Source organism: Lepisosteus platostomus, chromosome 9, assembly GCF_059453375.1.
Source record: "Lepisosteus platostomus isolate fLepPlt1 chromosome 9, fLepPlt1.hap1, whole genome shotgun sequence".
Taxonomy (NCBI): Eukaryota; Metazoa; Chordata; class Actinopteri; order Semionotiformes; family Lepisosteidae; genus Lepisosteus; species Lepisosteus platostomus.
Window position 1 is genome coordinate 53,700,161 of NC_142619.1, and position 20,055 is coordinate 53,720,215.

Below are 20,055 nucleotides of genomic sequence, written 5' to 3' on the forward strand. Positions count from 1 at the left end.
CACAGTGTTAACAGTTCTGCTTGGGCATTACAGCCATTTTGAGCCACTGTTGGCAGAGGTTTGATATTGCTCGTTTAATTCCTTGTTGTTTCTTTGGGTGCACAAGCCTCCACCCCTCTTACCCACAAGCACACAGTCGCCTGCTGTGTTAGCACTGCTGACTCGCCTGCAGGGTCTCATGGGACAGCTCAGACAAGCCTGGGACAGGGCATCTCACCCTGTTTTGAAAAACACGGAATACACCTAAACCCGTTTCAAATGGTAATTCATTCACCGTATTTTAAAACAGAGATTTGATTTGTCGCTAACATTTTTATTTCTCTAACATTTGTCACAGCTGCAGACTTATCTTTGTACCGAAAGCACATTTGCATAAATCAATTTGCGGAGTTGGTAACGATCTTAGTTGGAACTTAATCTCAACCAAACAAATCGTGTATTTGGAAGAACAGGCTTCATATTTTCTAATCCTCCCCATCCAGAATGTTGACTTCTGTCTCAGACTGACAGCTGTTAGGCGGTCAGAAATGGAAGCTATGCTTGTACATTTTTCAAAATATTTTTAACCGTTTAATTTCGTCCAGCGGTGTCAGTTTCTGCTCGTAGTGCATGCACTGAATGAATTATTGCAGTGTGTTCCCATGTGCACCAAGGAAGCACCAGCTTGCACTGGATATGTGCAGGTTCTTACATGCAGGAAGCAAGGAGACACAATTTAAATTTCACATGGGTAGTACTGAGGTCCAAGAAGTAGGCTGGTGTAGAAAAAAAGATCTAGGAGTTTATGTAGACCCAACACTCTCTTCAACTTCCTAGACAGTGCAAGGATGCAACAAACACTGCCAGTAAAATGCTTTGATTCAGGCAAGAGAAAGAGAAAGAAAAAGGTGGACAAGCAGCAGAGCAGCAATGCCCACTGAGCCTGGGAGAAACACAGAGAACGTAGCAACTGCATTGACAGGACAACACTCTGACTGCTGTGAGACAACAGCTGCCACTGTTCTGTCAGCTTTCTTAAATCGTTTATTTAGCTCGCACTGTTTGCAGTGGAAATATTTGCTTTGTGTGGCGATTATGTGTTGTATCTGTTATTGAATTATACTGAACTGCCTCTGAGTTTGATATGTACTGAGAGAAAATCTCTGCCATCTTAGTATTGTTTCTCGCAGCAGTGATGTAAACAGCTGTGCATTGCAACACTGCCCCCCAGTGGACAGAGTTCTGTACTGTCCGCTACCCTCACTGCTGCTGGTGATACACTCGCCACTGCAAAGCAAAGACTCTGTAACAGTTACTTTGAAGCTAGGATGGAATTAAGGGGTGTGTTGGCTGTAAGGTGGATGCAGTAGTGATGAGGCTCGTCAAGTGCTTGGGCAGATAATCTGTTGAGTAATATAACTGAGGACCTGTGTGCACATGCCCACGATGTGTGGATTGAAAGCCACATCTGTGGTACAGGCTGGGAGGCAGAGAAGAAGGTGAGGCTGTGCAGTGAAGTTATACAGACTGAGGTCCAGTGAGGTTATACAGGCTGAGCTCCAGTGAGGTTATACAGGCTGAGGTCCAGTGAGGTTATACAGACTGAGGTTCAGTGAGGTTATACAGACTCAGGTCCAGTGAGGTTATACAGACTGAGCTCCAGTGAGGTTATACAGACTCAGGTCCAGTGAGGTTATACAGGCTGAGGTCCAGTGAGAATATAGAGACTGAGGTTCAGTGAGGTTATACGGACTCAGGTCCAGTGAGGCTGTGCAGTGAAGTTATACTCACTGGTTATACAGCCTGTATAACCAGTGAGGTTATACAGGCTGAGGTCCAGTGAGGTTATACAGACTCAGGTCCAGTGAGGTTATACAGGCTGAGGTCCAGTGAAGTTATACATACTGAGCTCCAGTGAGGATATAGAGACTGAGGTCCAGTGAGGATATAGAGACTGAGGTTCAGTGAGGTTATACAGACTCAGGTCCAGTGAGGCTGTGCAGTGAAGTTATACAGACTGAGATCCAGTGAGGTTATACAGGCTGAGGTCCAGTGAGGTTATACAGACTCAGGTCCAGTGAGGCTGTCCAGTGAAGTTATACAGACTGAGCTCCAGTGAGGTTATACAGACTGAGCTCCAGTTAGGTTATACAGACTGAGGTCCAGTGAGGTTATACAGACAGCTCCAGTGAGGTTATACAGACTAAGCTCCAGTGAGGTTATACAGACTGAGCTCCAGTGAGGTTATACAGACTGAGGTCCAGTGAGGTTATACAGACTGAGGTCCAGTGAGGTTATACAGACAGCTCCAGTGAAGTTATACAGACTGAGCTCCAGTGAGGTTATACAGACTGGGCTTCAGTGAGGTTATACAGACTGAGGTCCAGTGAGGTTATACAGACAGCTCCATTGAGGTTATACAGACTGAGCTCCAGTGAGGTTATACAGACAGCTCCAGTGAGGTTATACAGACTGGGCTTCAGTGAGGTTATACAGGCTGAGGTCCAGTGAGGTTATACAGACTGAGCTCCAGTGAGGTTATACAGACTGGGCTCCAGTGAGGTTATACAGGCTGAGGTCCAGTGAGGTTGTGCAGTGAAGTTATACAGGCTGAGATCCAGTGAGGTTATACAGGCTGAGGTCCAGTGAGGATATAGAGACTGAGGTCCAGTGAGGTTATAGAGGCCGAGGTCCAGTGAGGATATAGAGACTGAGGTCCAGTGAGGTTATACAGACTGGGCTCCAGTGAGGTTATACAGGCTGAGGTCCAGTGAGGTTGTGCAGTGAAGTTATACAGGCTGAGGTCCAGTGAGGTTATACAGGCTGAGGTCCAGTGAGGATATAGAGACTGAGGTCCAGTGAGGTTATAGAGGCCGAGGTCCAGTGAGGATATAGAGACTGAGGTCCAGTGAGGTTATACAGACTGGGCTCCAGTGAGGTTATACAGGCTGAGGTCCAGTGAGGCTGTGCAGTGAAGTTATACAGGCTGAGATCCAGTGAGGTTATACAGGCTGAGGTCCAGTGAGGATATAGAGACTGAGGTCCAGTGAGGTTATACAGACTGAGCTCCAGTGAGGTTATACAGACTGAGCTCCAGTGAGGTTATACAGGCTGAGGTCCAGTGAGGCTATGAGGTGAGGTATTTGTTTTTTTATTGTAAATGTCTTACACATTTTTATTGTTTTGACAACACTATACTATAATTCATCGGCTATGCCAATAAAACACATTGAGTTTGAGTTTGTGATCTGCTTTTCTCTTCTCTAAGACACACTGTCTCAGAGAAAGGTACCTGTGGTCATCATGTCTCCACTTTCAGTAATGTTTATAGTTTTGAGCAGAGTCAATCAGCAAATGGAGGTTCTAACTTGGGAGTGAACTGAAGATTCAAGATTTGAAAAAATATATTTCTCTGTGGTTTGTTTTTGATAAAACACTTAAAGTCATTAATAATAATGATTGATTTTTGAATATCATCATCACTATTATTAAGACAGGTTTGTAGTGAGGCAGTGACAAAAGGAGACAAGGAGGCTGCTATAAGACAGTGGGTATGGAGGCTGTGCTGTCTTTGAGACTTCTCTCCTCTGTACAGGTATTACATCAGGACTGTACCATCTCCCACTGCCTGGGGGGTGCTTCACTGCTACAGAAAGAAGGAGATTGAGAGATACTTAAACTGTGCATAGAAACTCCCCTCAGTCTCGCAGGAAAGGAGGTCTAAGGGCTTCAGGCGAGGGGCTGTAGCACAGTGTGTCAGTGGACAGTGCATGTATGTGCTCACATGTGTACAGATGTATTTGTTCCAGCTGGAGTGCTGAAAGACAGCACTGGGCTATTGTTCCTTGCAGGCCCTGCCGATCGGTGCATGCTGCCTCTTCCCCAGTGAATCAGACTCGCACACGCTGCCGAGCACAGGGGCACGCAGCACGTGCTCTTCCCCAAGGGGAAACGCGGAGAGGGAACGCACTGGCTTTGACAGCACGATAAACCGTCATGCCAGTGAGGCCCCTCGAAGGGGAAATGATCAATATTGTTACCGGACTGAAGGGAACGGATTTGTCTTCTGTCTGTCCAGAACGTGGCAGGTCTTTATCCATGCCAGTAGGACGCCTGCGAGTGGGGATCAGAGAGGGACAGTGTTAGAGAGAGACAGGGCTGAGTCCCCCTCCGAGATTCTGCTCTCTTCTGCTCAGCCATGTAGAACAAACCCATCTGCTAGGAAGAGAGAGAGAGAGAGAGAGCCAGGTGGACCGGGGGCCTCAGCGATCCGAAGGCGGCTGTAAGGAGAGGGGACGTGAGGGGTGACAGGGGGACGAGGGGACAGAGAGAAAGAGGTGCGCTTGTTGCCCAGTACAGGCGGAGTGAGGGAGGGCTGGGTTGGGTTGTCTCGCACCGCGAGAGGGGAGTTGAAAAGGAGGAAGGGAGAGAGCTAGTTTCAGTTTCCTGTGTGGCCTAGAACCAGCCCCCCCCCTCCGCCTCCTCTCCCTGCCTCCCCCCCTTGCCGAGAGCAGGCGGTGGTTTGTCCTGTGTGCTCACAGCCCTGTTGTTGCGCGGAGCTGCAGGAGGCCGCGGAGCGAGAGTGGGAGAGCTTTCTGTCCATTCATCCCCGCGCACGAGTGCCGGCCGTCTCGCTCCGGAGGGAGGGGAGCGCACACACCCCCCCTGGGCCAGAGAGAGAGAGAGAGAGAGAGAGAGAAGGGAGGAAGGAAGCAGGCAGTGCTCCGGAGAGGCGTCTGGCATCGCTGGCCTCCGTTCACACGCTGCAGGATTTCTTTTTTATCTTCCCCCGGTGGGCGATCCAACCATCTTTCACTCTCCCTCCAGCGCTGGAGCAGGGAGAGGGAGAGGGGGAGAGAGGGAGAGGGAGGGAGGGAGGGAGCTGTGCCCTCCCCCACAGGCTGAGAGCGGCTCCGAGGGAGAAGGAGGCAGAACGAGAGAGAGAGAGAGAGAGGGACAGACACAGGCAGGAAGGCAAGAGGAAGAGAGGAGGAAGGAGAGTGAAGTCCGGATTGCTAGCGATTCCCTGCGAGCGTCGTGCCTCCCGGAGAGCGGAGCGGCCCCCTCGCGCTGCTCATGTCCGTCAACTCGGAGAAATCCTCGTCCTCCGAAAGGTAACCGTGACAACTGCGCACGGCGGGCTGTCCGCCTCGGCTGCCTTGCCCCCGCTCTCCCTTCCTCCGGTGCCCCCGGTGTCTGGCTCTCCGGGATGCTCCGGTAGGTTCCCGTGCGTTCGCCTATTGTTCGTTCCCGGCGTTGCGCCGCGCCGAGGGGCTCGGCGGCTCTCGAAGCCTGTAGCGCGCACAGCACACGCACACACAAGCACACGGGGAGAGGGTATCCGTTTTGTTTATCCCGGCAGACAGGGATGGCGGATCGCTGATGCCTATGCCAGCCCAGAAAACAGAGACGAGCCTGTCCGGACAGGCAGAGGGACGGAGAGACTTGTTGAGATGGGACAGACAGATGGACGGTTGATAGTATCCATGCAGGAGGAGGGAGAGACAGACATGAGCATACCACTGACGTGCGGACAGACAGGCAGACAGACAGACAGACAGACAGTGTGGCTGTGCAAATTGAGCACCTCATTGTGTCCAGCCTCCTCACACTGTACATGAAGCTGTGCTGATATATCGAGGCAGAAAGGAGAGAGCCGTAGAGTGATCTTGAACACAACCTGTGGTTATTTGTGTAATGAGCAAGTTAGATTTCTGAAGAGACCGGGGGGAACCTAGAGAAGATATTTCAGAAAGACCCAGTGGTACGACCTGTATTTATTTTTTTTCCCTTGCCTTTAGCAATCCCTGAGACAGGGATTAACACCCATGCTCTGATGAGAAGCGCCCTGGGGTCCTTTGTGATCACCCTGGGGTCAGACAGACAGTATCGGTTTCATGTCAGATCTGAAAAATATCACTTTCTACTGTACGCTGTCCTGTTGAGGTCTTCAGAAGCTGCTCTAGGGTCTCTGGCCTTGAAGAGCGCCTCCTACTGGTCCAGTAGCATTTCATAAGTGACCCGATTTTCCTCTGATGTCTCCAATCCAAGCAGTACCGACCAGGGCCCGCCTTGCTGAGCTTCCACGACCAGGTCGGGCCTCATCACTGCTTAGGCTGCAGACTGGTGGTTTTCTTCCCGCCACGGTAGGATTTTGGACCTACGTCAGGCAGTGGACTTGAAGCCAGAAAAGGCCTTAATTGTAGCTGTGCTCCCGTATGGCATGACAAAACGAAGGAGTTCGCCCAATGGCGGAATAGCGGCCAGCCGTCCCAGTCAGTGTAGCCTGGGAAACCATAAGAACTGGGAACCTGCGAGGTGTAATCTGACTGGAAGCTGGTGCAGAGGCTGCCCGGACAGTTGTGTTGGGGGATTCATGCTTCCTGTAAATAGTTACCGAGGTCTGATTTCAGGGTGCATGCTGGATGTTAGCCCTTGCCTGTGCCCTAGTCCTTCTCCCTCTCTCCTCCTGCCTCCGGGCTGTTTCGTGAGCACCGCTGCACAAGCACCGGCAGAGCCCTTCCCCCGAAGATTTGATTGGGAACGTCAGGTCGGGGCTGGGGGACCCCCCCTCACGAACTGACGTTTTCCTGTAAGAGGCAGCTCCGTGCAAACGGTGTCTGCGACGGCTTCGGCGATCAGAAGGTTTCGGTGAGAAGATGCAGGCGTCGTATTCAATGTGTGTACAGGTCTGTAATGGGGTGTGTGGTTTCTATGGAAACAACAGCACTACCCACGAGTTTGCCCACCAGTACACCAGTGACTGAAAAACGTTTGTGAGAAATCGGCATCAAATCCAAGGGGAAAATACCGGTTTCTACCTAAATAGGCTATATGACAGAAGTCATCTGAAAACTAGATGGGACTTCTGTTTGTCATCTATGAAGTGAATTCTCTGTGTTCTGTTATCCTGGCCTCAGAAAATATCGGAAAAGGATGTCATCTGACTGCAGAATTAGCCATTGCCCATCTAAAGAACGTTGGGACATAAAGAACACAAAAGAATGCGTGAAAAAGCATAGTGACCAAGCAACATGGCCGCCCCAGAAACCAGGCTGCAGCGCACATTCTGTAGTACTGTACTGTAGTGTTTGAGTGCTGCCGAGGTCTCTTCATTTGTGTGGGTGTTTGTTGTATGTCTTCATCCTCTGTTAATGGTATCATATAGAAATTCATCTCCTTGTAAGTCTTCATTAACCTTAAAATAACGAGAGAAAAAATTAAAACAATTCCCAATTCATATGTTAGGACTTCAGAATGTCTTCAAGGTAGGTTAATGAATTCATCTTAGGCTGATCCTAGGGGAATCATTCCAAGGAGGTGCCTCCCATGCAAAAGCAGACACCTTATTCTGCATCTGTGCAACAGCTGATTTGTGTTTTGCGTGCGTGTTTGCTACAGTGTTGTGTGTAGCGCAGCACTGAGTGGGCGGTGTTATAAGTGTACCGGGAGTGATGCACTGAGAGTGGGGGGTGATGGCGTGTGTCCTGCAGCTGAGCTCCCTCGACTCGCTCTGCTTTGAGAGCAGTCACTCTGATGGTCAGCCATCACTGACCTCACTCCCAGCCCACCGCTCTGCACCTCGGTGTCCTCCTTCATTTACCCGGCACGCATTCCTTTCCCTCACTGCCTTCTGAGTGACTCGGCCCAAGCAGAACCCTCTGTTTGTTTATCGGCTCTCCCTGTGCTTGCAGATCCTGAATACTGTTTCCCTTCCAAAAAGCGTTCATTCAAAAATGGATCTGAAAAAAAACAAACTTTGAAGGATACAACATCTTACATTTTTCACCGATTTCCATTGCTTTTACTGTAATCACATCGTCTGAGATCCAAACCACCTAAGAATCACAGCTTTTTTCCCCATTGACCTCTGGAGGTTAGATTAGGATAGTTTTCTGGTGTAAGACTCCCCCTTCCCCTATATACAGTGGGTATTCTGCAGCTATTCTGCAGAATAGCTGCAGAAATTCTCACCCGTGGGTGGCATGGTTAGCATGCAATGCACAGTGGTTGGCGTTGCAGCTTCACGGCACTGGGTCCCCGAGTTCGATCCCTGGGGTGTTATCTGCGTGGGGTCGGTATGTTTTTCCCCGTGTTCACATGAGTTCCCTGCAGGTGCTTCGGTTTCCTCAAAACTGTCCAAAAACATACTGGTAGGTTAACTGGCTTCTGGGAAGGTGGGCCCTAGTGCGAAAGTGTTTATGTGTGTGCCCAGACATGGACTGACGTCCCACCCAAGGTATATCCTGCCTTGTGCCCGTTGTTTGCTCACAAACATGCCCACTGTATATAGGGGAAGGGGGGGTCTTGCACCAGAAAACTATCCTAATCTAACCTCCAGAGGTCAATGGGGAAAAAAGCTGTGATTCTTAGGTGGTTTGGATCTCAGACGATGTGATTACAGTAAAAGCAATGGAAATCGGTGAAAAATGTAAGATGTTGTATCCGTCAAAGTTTGGGCCTTTGGCATCTGGAAGAAACTCCTGAGCCACGTGGCTGGGGCTAGCTCTCTGGGATCCCTCGGGAAGCTGCTGGCTGATGAATTTCTGAACAAGTGATCGCGCGAGGCAGGCCGAGCCGCCTCCTGTCGTTACAGACCTTCCTGTTCTTCAAATCCGTATTCCGGCTGTTTTCCGGGCGAGGGAGTGTGAACGTTAGGGGTTCACCAGCAGCGGCGCTGGGCCGTGCTGCTGTCAGGGGTCAGGTTGTGATTTCGACGTGATCAATACGGCGGCCTGGACTCGAAAACGCAAATCTTCCTTGACGTTGCGCGGGCCCGCGTCACGGCTGCAGGCTTCAGATCAGCCACGCCAGGCGTGTCTGCGGTGGCCATGGCTTCTACAACGGGACAGTGTGGTGGAGCCCTTGCAGGACTGGGTTTTAACCAGCTGAATTGCGGACCTTTTACAAAGTTCCTTTTGCCCAGATAATATGTCCGTTCACGGTGTGTGGTGCAAAATTAAGTACACGCTCTCAAGATGACACAGAGATAAAGAATCCTGGGTTTTGATTTAGATTATTTTTAAAAAAGTAACACAAAGTAATTTTTGTGTGTTATTTGTCATTGATTCTTGTTTTTATCTACTATTAGGACTTGGTGAGGTCTGGGTCAAGTCCATCTACATGTGTTAAACCAGTAAAATCTTAAGGGGGTGTACTTTTTCACCACATTGTACGTAAGATCAGTACTGACTTGTTGGTTTAATAGATGGCTGTTTTTTTTTTTCCCTTGATACCCGCTGGTTGGATATGAATGGTTTCAGAGTCGGGTGATGAAGATCAGTAAATCAGCTGAGGATTAGATGGAGGGGGTTGGGGGTGGAACTGTCAGGGTCACCTGCCCATGTTCAAGAGCAGAGGCCTCTATCTCCCCTTCATGCGCCCCCATTTTAAACCAGCATCAGCATACAGTGCACTCGCAGTGTGAGAAACAGGGGCTGAGAGGGAGGCTGTCAGGCCCCTCGGTCTGAATTGGTTCCCTAGCGGCCTGTGGATTCAGGCCTGGATTAATCAAACCAGTTTCAGTTTTGAGCCTCTGAACCCATCTCCTGATGTTGACTTCCCAGAAGGCTGGTGCCAGCAGCCATCGGGCGACACACTGGAAGTATCTGAGTGCCAGGGAGCTCAGAGGTTTGTTTAGCTATACCTGAGCTCCTTATACAGGTCTTAATTTGATGAAGGGTATTTATTGGATGCATTTAGGATGAAAGCTTCATGCTTTGGTGACTTAGAGGAGGGACCCGGTAGTAACTCCTTAGGGTGCTGAGTTTCATGCAGTGGCAGGGGAATGTGTCCAGGCCCTGCAGGGACTGGGATGACTCTCAGGCGGACCTCACTCCGAGAACGTCTCGTCTTAGGAATGTTCACTCTCGGCCCTTACAGCCGTTCCCATAAAACGACTCCGCCGAAACGTGCAGCAGATATCTTCCGGACGTCTTCAGGAATCCCACAGGGAAGATCCTGCTGGACTCTCTTCAGAGGAAAAATAAAGTATTCCTGAGGATGTCATGGGGGATACTGGCAGCAATCCACGTCCAGCAGGATTCTTATGTTTTCCCTGCATGGTGTTTGATATTTGGGCTGCTGCTGCTGGTAGCTGTTAAACATCATTGAATCTCCACCCCAGCAGACCAGGGGACTCGAAAAGCACGCAGAAAGCTCTGTTGAGTTTCATTTGTATTAGCTGTATGTGGAAGGTATATCAAGATGGAGATATCGATGTTTATAAATACTATAGGAATCCCGTTTTTATTTGTTTATTTTACCGTTATAATTTCTGATGGAAACAAATGGAAAAGAATTAGAAATTAGTTGTTCTGCGGTTCATGCATAAGAAGGCTTTTAGTCTTTTGTTTTCATAAGAAGACCGTTGGCCAAAAATAAATCATGCTAGATAATTAGTTGAAGTGGTATTAACGAAACACAAAGCACAAAATCTATAACAACACACAAAGCACGAATAAGAGCACTGTTCCAGCTTGGGCTCGTGATGCAGGGACTGATGCAGATGCTCACGCAGAAGCGCTCTTTCCTGCAGCCTCTCTCAGCCACCCAGATCAGGAGAAGCCAGTTCTGTCAGCTGAAATGCCTGTTAGTTCACTTCAAGAAACCCGAGCCTGTCTCTTCACACAGCGTGTGTGCGGTCTCAATGTTTCTCATCCAGGCTGCGTGTGTTTGACACTGACCACATTCCAGTGGTCTGCTTTGCCGGTTTCCCTGTGGCAGTGGGGAACGTCTGTCTTCCTGGATGTCCCCCATTCCTGATGACCGAATGCGCTGCACCATCTTCTCCATTTCGGGCACGTTGGCGTGCTCTCTGTAACGTGTTCTTTCTGTGCTGCCCTGTGCCGTTCGGACTTGCAAGGAAGCGCATTCTCCAGGACATGAGATTGGGTGTAACGTGCCCGGCTCTCCCTGCCGCTGCCAGGCTTTTATCCCTGTCTTTTGTGGGTTCCGAGCACACACGGCACCACACCCTTGACATGCCACGCCTGGAGAACAGATCCCCCACCACAGGCGGATTCTGCACGACACCAGTGACCTGTGGTAAGGCTGTGCTCTGGTCCTGCCAGGGTTCGATCCCTGGGCTCCAAGCATGCACAGCGCCCCTCCATAGCCAGCAGGTAACTCCCCCATGGGGGAATCTGACACAACACCAGTGACCTGTAGTAAGGCTGTGCTCTGCCCCTGCCAGGGTTCGAGTGTGGCTGTTCTCAGGCCCAGAGCCACAGAGCTCCACTCTGTAGCCAGGGGAGGATTCCACTGCGAGACAAGAGCAGCTCCTGTGTCACAGCAGAGCTCCGCACTGTCTGGACTGCAGAGGGGGGGCGTCACCCCTGTCCCTGGCTCAGCGCATGAGCCCTGTTCCACGGGGAGGGACAAGAGCTCTGTCTGTGGGCTACAGAGCCCCACTGCTTAATGGCTTCTTTCCCTACCTTTTCCATGGCACCACTTCAGGATCAGGAATAAAACAAGGACCTGAATGAAAGTAAAGCTGTAGTGCAGGTAGGAAGCAATTATTCACACAAAGCATAGTAGGCATCTGTGCTACTGGCCAGGATGGGCTCTGGCTCCCCTGCACCCCAGTATTGGATACAGGGGTTAGAAAATGGATGGAAGGATTGACGGATGGTAGGTGTCTATAACAAGCTGCCCACCTAAATGAGAATCTTTCTCATTTGCAAACCACTCTTGTATTCCTGAGTTCATTTGAGCTGAAACCGGCTGTCAGGGCCGGGTGTACTACTGTACACAGGGAATTGGTGGTTGCCAGGACACACGCGGCGTTTTCCCACAGATCTCGCGCGTAGAAATCGTTTGGATCTCCTGGTTCTCGGGGCCAGTGGACCGATTCCGTTTGTGGGGGAGATGGAGAGCGTCGCAGGGCCCTGGGGCGAGGCCAGTGTCGTTGGCGGCAGCGTCGTTGGCGGCAGCAACAGTGGTGGAGTGCCGGAGGAGGAAGGGGAGATGGAAAGGGACTGAGGTTCAGGAAAAGAGACGTTAGCAAGGAAGAGTGGGGGAGGGGGGCTGAGTAAACATTGCCGGGGGGGAGCGATTATTTTAATGCAGTGTTTACTTGCTGGGAAGGAGATGGGGGGGCTAGACTAGGGGGAGATTGTTTTGATGGAGCGGCTCGTCTTGGGGGGAGTAGACCCAGAAAGCACGACTCTTCACAGACAACTGAGCTGTGTGAGTTGTGTGGGATAATCCAGGACAGTTAAGGCTGTGTCATCTGAGTAACCCTATGACCAAACTATTTAGGAAATGCCTGACGTCCCTCTTTTTTCAAAAAGAAACAAATCGTTTCTTCTGTCCTGCGGGGCGCCGGAACTGCATGTTTGTTCTGGGGAAGGTTATTAAGGAGAGCAGTTTCTCATCAGCTGGTGCAGCTCCTGTGTGGAAAGGTCCGAGTTAATGGTTTATGAATACCCCACCAGGCTCTGGGCAGAGCTGGGAGGATGCCATCGGACGCAGGTGTGTTGTCTGCTGTGAGAGCTTCAGTCCCTGCAGCCCTACATCCGCTGTTATGCTGAAATAGTGAGCAGTGTCTTGTACCAGAGAAGACACGTTAGTGTTTTCTGCTTCAGTGAACCTTGCTGCACAATATTTATTAAGCACATTTGCCATTTTCTTTCCATACTGCGTACGTACTCCATTATCTCTTAGACACTCGATCCAGTGCTGGTCTTTTGATCTCGTGATACTGGGAAAACCTTTCTGAACTACACTACTCTTAGCCTCTGAAGCACCATCTCTCTCTTAATCTTTCCTCTGCCTTTTTGAGTTGTGCTTGATGCACAACATGGTCTTTTTTCTTTTTTTTATCCCTTTTCTCCTCCTGACATTCCTCTTGATTGACCTGTTCTCCCATTTGAGCCGTTATAGGTAGTAGTAGGTCACTTGTTACTGCAGAACTTTGTGTGAAGAAGTGTCTAAGTTTTCCAGTCTTGGTATTAAAAGCAGGTTTTCACATATTTTCCTCTTGTGTCCTTTGGTTCGGTTTTCGCCGGTGATCCTGCATTGACTTTGTCTCTGACGATTTTGAATACTTGTATGAGGTCCCCTCGTAGTGTCTCTGGCTAAAAAGTCAGTTCCTTCAGCCTGTCAATGTAGGACATACCCTTAAGCTCACATGTATATTTTTACTGATTCCAGAACAGCAGTATCTTTTATATAAAGTGGTGACTAAACATGTACACAATATTCTAATTTCATTTTTTCTATACTGTTTTAACATAACAACCCAACATAACATCTATACTTCTCACTTTATATGTTGACATTTTGTTTGTTCTTTCTTATTCCTTCTCCGTATTTGTCTAAAAGATGTAAGCAAAGTGACCTACTGTACTTCTCCTCCATTAATAGTGTCTTCAGGTTCAGTGTTTCCCATTTCATGTTTAAAGTTGAGGTTTTTGCTACCTGCAGGATATACTCTGCCTGTGTCTACAAGGAACCTTAGGCATTTGCCCAATCCTAGATTTTATTTAATAGTTTTTAACTTCATTTGCTGCCTCTACAGTGTTTAACTAATTTGGTATTATCTAATTGGTATCATATATTTATAATTGGGCTAATTTGGTATTACATGCAGACTTCATTAGTTTAATAGCTATGCTAGAATCTTGAAAACAACTATATCCACTGACTACATCCTCCCAATGTGGATATTTAAATCTTATCTGTACCCTGTTTTCTATTTGTTAACCAGTTCTGAAACACTAAATCCACCATATCATATGCTCTATGTATGTATATATTACTTTTGTTGTTTGTTCAAAGCACTCTGACAAGTTGGTTAGAGTTACCTTTTCTACATCTGTGCTGATTATGCCCTTGGGCTTTATGTCCATGTATGTGATCCTCTAGTTTAGTTCAAATCATTGTTTCCACAACCTGAAGTGTAATAGAAGTCAGATGACTGGTCTGTAATGACTCGGTTCAGTATTCTGACCCTTCGTATGGTTGGCCACTGCAGTAGCAGATCTCCCGTGCCCGGGCACTGTCCCTGTCCTCGCAGGCCGTGGGAAGTGTTCTGTCAGTGGCTTCTGAATAACGTCTCGTTTCCTTGAGTTCAAGGAGTGCGATCGGCAGGGTGTCTTCAGGCCCCGGGGTTCATTCGTCTTGACTCCTTCTAAAACCCGAAAAACGTCTGCCTTTCTGCTAGCTGAGGCATGTTGTTGACTTCTTTCTTGGTGAAGACCTGAGTGAACACAAATTTAGTACATCAGCCATTTCCCCTTTGTTATCTAGAAATGTTCCATCATTGGGATTATTTTACTTCAGTCTTAATGTTTTTTTTCTGTTGTAGAACTGAAAAGAGTTTTTATTATTTATTATATTCCTTCCATTTCTCTCTTGGCCTTTCCGAACTCTCTTTTTTTTTTACCTGCCTTTCTACTTCATTGTTCTCCTTTTTCTTTGTAACCTGTTGTTTTTCAGTGGTTTTATACGCTGCTTTCCTTTCGGATATAAAATGTGTACTACCTGATGTGTTGAAACATTTGGGGTAGAGTTTCTTAGCCTTGATTTACAGTTCAGTGCTGTAAACCGAGGAATTTGGTTTGTCTGGTGCCATTTTTCCCCATTTCGTGCGAATGTACTCTGCTACTCTTGTAGTGTCTTTTGAACTGAAACCCTCTGTTGTTATCTGGTTCTATATCTGTTTGACCCAATTCTATTTCTTCTCAAGCTCGCAAACTTCAAACGAGATTTCTAGGCCTTGTCAGTGGTGCTCTTAAACGTTCTTTAGAGAATGTGCTGTGTTGTGGTTACAGTTAGCGATTCTCACACATCTGTCCTCCATACTCTTGTTGGCGTATTTTAAAAACCACTACGTCAAGGAGTATAAGCACCTCCTTCCTACTGTGGGAGCCTGCACAATGTGGATGAGAAAGCTGTCGCTCAGCGTTTCTGCTGGAACTCTCTGAAACCAAGGTTTCCCAGCGGACACAGACCCTCCGTTCTTTGGTGCGTGCGTTTTCCAGGCCGGCTTTTGGTTTATTCATTCCAGTGATTTTTTCCTGCTTCCAATCAATCGATTCCATTCCTGGCTCGATAGTCTAGAATTCACATTCTTCATGTCTTTGAGGCCGATGGGGAAAAAACACCGGTCAGGGTCCAGGGGCGTGACAGAAATGAATCAAATCCATTTGCCGATTGGGAAATACAGTGCTGCTGGACTTTTTGTCTGGCTTGGCTGCCTGTCCTGATCACAGACAAGAGCGTGGGGCTCTGCGTGTGTGTGCGGCTCTGTGTGGAGGGCAGCAGTAGGGAGGTGCGCCTTGTTCAGTATATTAGGGATCGCATGTGGGTGTGAGGGCCCCCTCCCTGACCTGCTCAGCTGCGTGGCCAGAGGTCAGCAGAGGGGTGGGAGCAGTGTGCACAGCGTGCATGAGGGTGTGGGCTGTGGACTGAGGCGTTTGGAGGCCAGGTGTGAGGAGGGGAGAGAAATTTCACACCCTCCTCGCTCGCCCTGTGCCAGTCCCACCCTGCTGTGGTAGAAGAGAGAGCCAGAGAACAGATAGTTCTCATAGTCGGAGTTCTCCATCCCTCGTCGCGGGTCTGCGGCAGGGTACTGTGATCCTGTGATGCTGTGAAAGGGAGCGGTGCAGACAGGCCAATCGGCGCGAAGAGAGAACTACGGAGGAGAGAAGATACAGCTGCATTTTCATCAGCTGCTCATGGATTGCAAAGTGCCCGGGTTCTCCCTGTCCCACCGGCCACTGGGGCTAGCGCTGAGCAGACTCAGGCTGCAACGCTACAGGGCGCTCAGATGGCACTGCAGGTACAGCTCTCACCCCGGGGAGGAAAAGAGAGCAGTGGGGTCAGATACTGTCTGTGTGAATGTGATCAGGTGTTCAACACTGTACGTGAGCAGGGCTGTGTGTGTGAATGTGATCAAGTGTTCAACACTACACGAGCAGCACTGTGCAGTGGGGTCAGATACTGTGTGTGTGAATGTGATCAAGTGTTCAACACTACACGAGCAGCACTGTGCAGTGGGGTCAGATACTGTGTGTGTGAATGTGATCAGGTGTTCAACACTGTACATGAGCAGGGCTGTGTGTGTGAATGTGATCAAGTGTTCAACACTGTACATGAGCAGGGCTGTGTGTGTGAATGTGATCAAGTGTTCAACACTGTACATGAGCAGGGCTGTGTGTGTGAATGTGATCAGGTGTTCAACACTGTACATGAGCAGGGCTGTGTGTGTGAATGTGATCAGGTGTTCAACACTGTACATGAGCAGGGCTGTGTGTGAATGTGATCAAGTGTTCAACACTGTACATGAGCAGGGCTGTGTGTGTGAATGTGATCAGGTGTTCAACACTGTACATGAGCAGGGCTGTGTGTGTGAATGTGATCAAGTGTTCAACACTTCATGAGCAGGACTGTGTAGTGCAGTCAGATACTGTGTGTGTATGAATACAGGAAAGTGGTTAATATATTATGTAAATGAGCTAGGCTGCAGAGTGGGGTCAGAATTTCATGCGAGTTCGTGTGTGGACATCCGTGGCCCCATGCATTTATATACAGTGATGAAACTCGAAGAAAGACAGCCCGGATGATTAGACTCATAGAGATATTCAGAGAGTATATGACGTCGACAGCTGGCTGTAACCTGGATGAATGAGGAGGATGCTGTGAAATACCACTTGGGATTTCTGTCATTATCAGCGTACAGTACCTAACATAGACAGATGTCTGCCTCAGAACAGGAGTTTAAACATTTCTCTTGGCTGTCTTCCTGTCCTGGTAGTTCAGCGAGATGAAACCATCGCCTGAACCTTCAGACATTCAGTTACCCAGATCTAAAGGGGTTTTGCTGAGTTTATCTAATTTGTGTAATATTTTTCATAATTAGCATGGTTATAAGGATATACTGATGTGGGTATACGAGGTTATAGGCAACTAGATCAAGGACTGTGTATCTCGACTGAATCGAATCGAATCGGCAATTGCTATTTTAAGTGCTGCTGTTAGGAACTCCAGAGTAGTCAGTCAGGTGTGGTGTCTTTACTCCAGGATTAGTACGGTATGCATCTCTATTGTCAGAGTGAGCCTTGCTAGTGCTTCAGATGGCCCTGGTTGTCTTTACAACAGTGTACAGTCCATATTGATTATGACTTGTTAGTAGACAAGGTGTGCGTCACTGAGACAGGAGTGAGGGGGGAAGATATGGAACCTGTCTGTGTGCACGGGGTGGGGGGGGCTGGGCTGCTGTGTGGGTGGGCGCCTGGTGACGTCAAGTGGGGCTTTAATATGGCAGTTTGATGTCACTCTCCCCACGCACTCAGACTGGGGGGGGCGCTGAGACAGTGAGTCACTCACCGGCACTGTAGATAGAAAGAGGAAGAGACAGGCAGAGAGCGAGACGGGTCGAGGTCATCAGAGGAGAGAGGCAGAGGGAGGCAGTGAGAGGAGGCCATCAGAGGAAAGAGACAGAGGGAGGCAGTGAGAGGAGAGAGACAGAGGGAGGCAGTGAGAGGAGAGAGACAGAGGGAGGCAGCGAGAGGAGAGAGACAGAGGGAGGGAATGAGAGGAGAGAGACAGAAGGAGGCAGTGAGAGGAGAGAGGCAGAGGGAGGCAGTGAGAGGAGAGAGGCAGAGGGAGGCAGTGAGAGGAGAGAGACAGAGTGAGGCAGTGAGAGGAGAGAGACGGAGGGAGGCAGTGAGAGGAGAGAGACAGAGGGAGGCAGTGAGAGGAGAGAGGCAGAGGGAGGCAGTGAGAGGAGAGAGACAGAGGGAGGCAGTGAGAGGAGAGAGACAGAGTGAGGCAGTGAGAGGAGAGAGACGGAGGGAGGGAATGAGAGGAGAGAGACAGAAGGAGGCAGTGAGAGGAGAGAGACAGAGGGAGGCAGTGAGAGGAGAGAGACAGAGGGAGGCAGTGAGAGGAGAGAGACAGAGTGAGGCAGTGAGAGGAGAGAGGCAGAGGGAGGCAGTGAGAGGAGAGAGACAGAGGGAGGCAGTGAGAGGTGAGAGGAGAGAGACAGAAGGAGGCAGTGAGAGGAGAGAGACAGAGGGAGGCAGTGAGAGGAGAGAGACAGAAGGAGGCAGTGAGAGGAGAGAGACAGAGGGAGGCAGTGAGAGGAGAGAGGCAGAGGGAGGCAGTGAGAGGAGAGAGACAGAGGGAGGGAATGAGAGGAGAGAGACAGAAGGAGGCAGTGAGAGGAGAGAGGCAGAGGGAGGCAGTGAGAGGAAGGCAGGCAGAGATACAGACCCTGGAGAAGAACAGGCTCAGTGACCACAGCCTGGCCATAGAAATAGGGCAACACAGACAGACCTGACTGCCCAGAGAGGACAAGATGTGCTCCCACTGCCAGCAGGGAGAGGCAGGACATAGATGGACTTTCAGTTGCACTGTGAGAAATATTCACGGATTTGACAAACATTCTTCCCTAAAATAACAAATCTAATCCCAGAATTCCCACACGTGCCAGAATCCAAACAGTTGCCAATCCTTTTGGAGAAGGAAACTCAGTAGAGCTGCCGCCCAGTATGTGATCTCCTGTCAGGAATAGAGAGTGAGCCTGTCTCTCAATAATGTTTTGTGTTGTTTGTAAATGTCCAATAATATCTGTACTGTGAATGACTGTAAGTGTTGTGTTAGTTGTATCTGCTTTGGCAACACTGTAATTCATCCGCCATGCCAATAAAGCCCTTTGAATTTGAATGTGAATTTGGAAGAAAGGCAGTGTGGGCTAGTGGGGAGAGCTGGGGACTAGGAGAGTGAGAGAGGTTGAGTGGGTTGCTCTTTAGTTCAGGAAATTACAGCCAGAGCATTTCAAAGCACAGTGATAAATGTCCTGCAGCTATAAATCTAATTTGGTAGCAAAAGCAAGATTTTTAGTTTACAATTACCATAAATGAAGGCGTTTCTGAAGAAAAAAACACTTTCTTGTTTAGACTGAGCATTGCCACAGATGTGACGCACACTTGGAGAGGAGAGCAATGTGCAGAGACAGAATCAGGAGCAGCAGTGGAAAATCACAGCATACGGTATCAGACTGGTAGAGGTACACTACACTCTGGCTGAATATCTGACCAGCGTGAGAGAGAGCAAGGAGAAACAGACCCTGACAACATACATACTTAGTGACACAGACCTGGCTGTCCAGAGAGGACAGGCTCAGTGACCACAGCCTCCCCATGGAAACTGGACACAGACCTGGCTGCCCAGAGAGGACAGGCTCAGTGACCACAGCCTGCTCATAGAAACTGGACACAGGCAGACCTCACTGCTCAGAAAGGACAGGCACAGTGACCACAGCCTGGCCATAGAAACTGTGAGACATGGACAGTCCTGGCTAGCTAGAGAGGACAGGCTCAGTGACCACAGCCTGGCCATAGAAACTGGACAAGGCAGACCTGACTGCCCAGAGAGAACGAGCTATACTCCCACAGCCAGCAGGGAGAAGCAGAGACGGAGATGCACTTTCTGCTGCACTATGAGATCAGATGAACATTCTTCCCTAAAATAACAAATCCAATCCCAGAATTTCCAATCCTGCCAGAATCAGGACAACTTCCAATCCTGCTGGGCAAGGAAACTCAGGAGAGCTGCAGCCCAGTGTGGGATCTCCTGGCACTGCCAGAGGAGCAGAGAGTGGCATTCTCAAATAATAAATGTTTTTCTTTGTAATTGTTAGTGCGTAGTAATAATATGTCTGAGCTGTAACTGTCTTTATATGTGTTTGCTAATTGTTATTGCTTTGGCAACACTGTAATTCCTCAGTCATGCTGATAAAGTTCTTTTAAGTTCATTTATAGTCTCTTGCCTGTCTCTTCAGTGTTGCCTGTATAAAACCTTCTGGACAGTGCTAGCCAGCACACTTTTTCATACAAAGAAAACTGTTTCTATGAATTTCTCACAAACACCCAAAGATGCTAACTGAGCTGCTTATTGAATCATATTGACACGTTTTTCCAGTTTGTAAAAATTGACACGCTGTTTTCGCTTCCAAAAATTCTGTGCAGAAATAGCAGTGTAAATAGATCTATGTATCCAGCCATCTGTGGTAATATTGCACGGGCATTCACATAGACACACTGACAATATGCAGCCACTGAGACT

General features: G+C 48.9%; 1 protein-coding gene and 1 long non-coding RNA gene across 9 annotated transcripts in view; both read left to right on the forward strand.

Moving 5' to 3' along the window:
* The window catches only part of srpk2 (SRSF protein kinase 2), a 70,749-nt gene that overhangs the window by 24,738 nt on the left and 25,956 nt on the right, over positions 1-20,055 (forward strand). For 2 of the 8 annotated variants that reach the window (XM_088645583.1, XM_088645586.1), the window contains exon 1: positions 4,473-5,196. The exons of 3 other annotated variants lie outside the window; for them this stretch is intronic. In XM_088645583.1, coding sequence (XP_088501709.1) covers positions 5,189-5,196 — 8 coding nt within the window. In that variant the 5' untranslated portion in view covers positions 4,473-5,188. Of the gene's footprint in view, positions 1-4,301; positions 5,197-20,055 lie in introns of those variants that run through there. 3 more of the 8 variants (XM_088645588.1, XM_088645582.1, XM_088645584.1) reach the window with 3 other exon arrangements.
* Positions 6,637-18,056, forward strand: LOC148655239 (uncharacterized). Its single transcript, XR_015941225.1, has 2 exons — positions 6,637-15,883; positions 16,016-18,056. It is a non-coding gene; the product is annotated as an uncharacterized LOC148655239 (long non-coding RNA).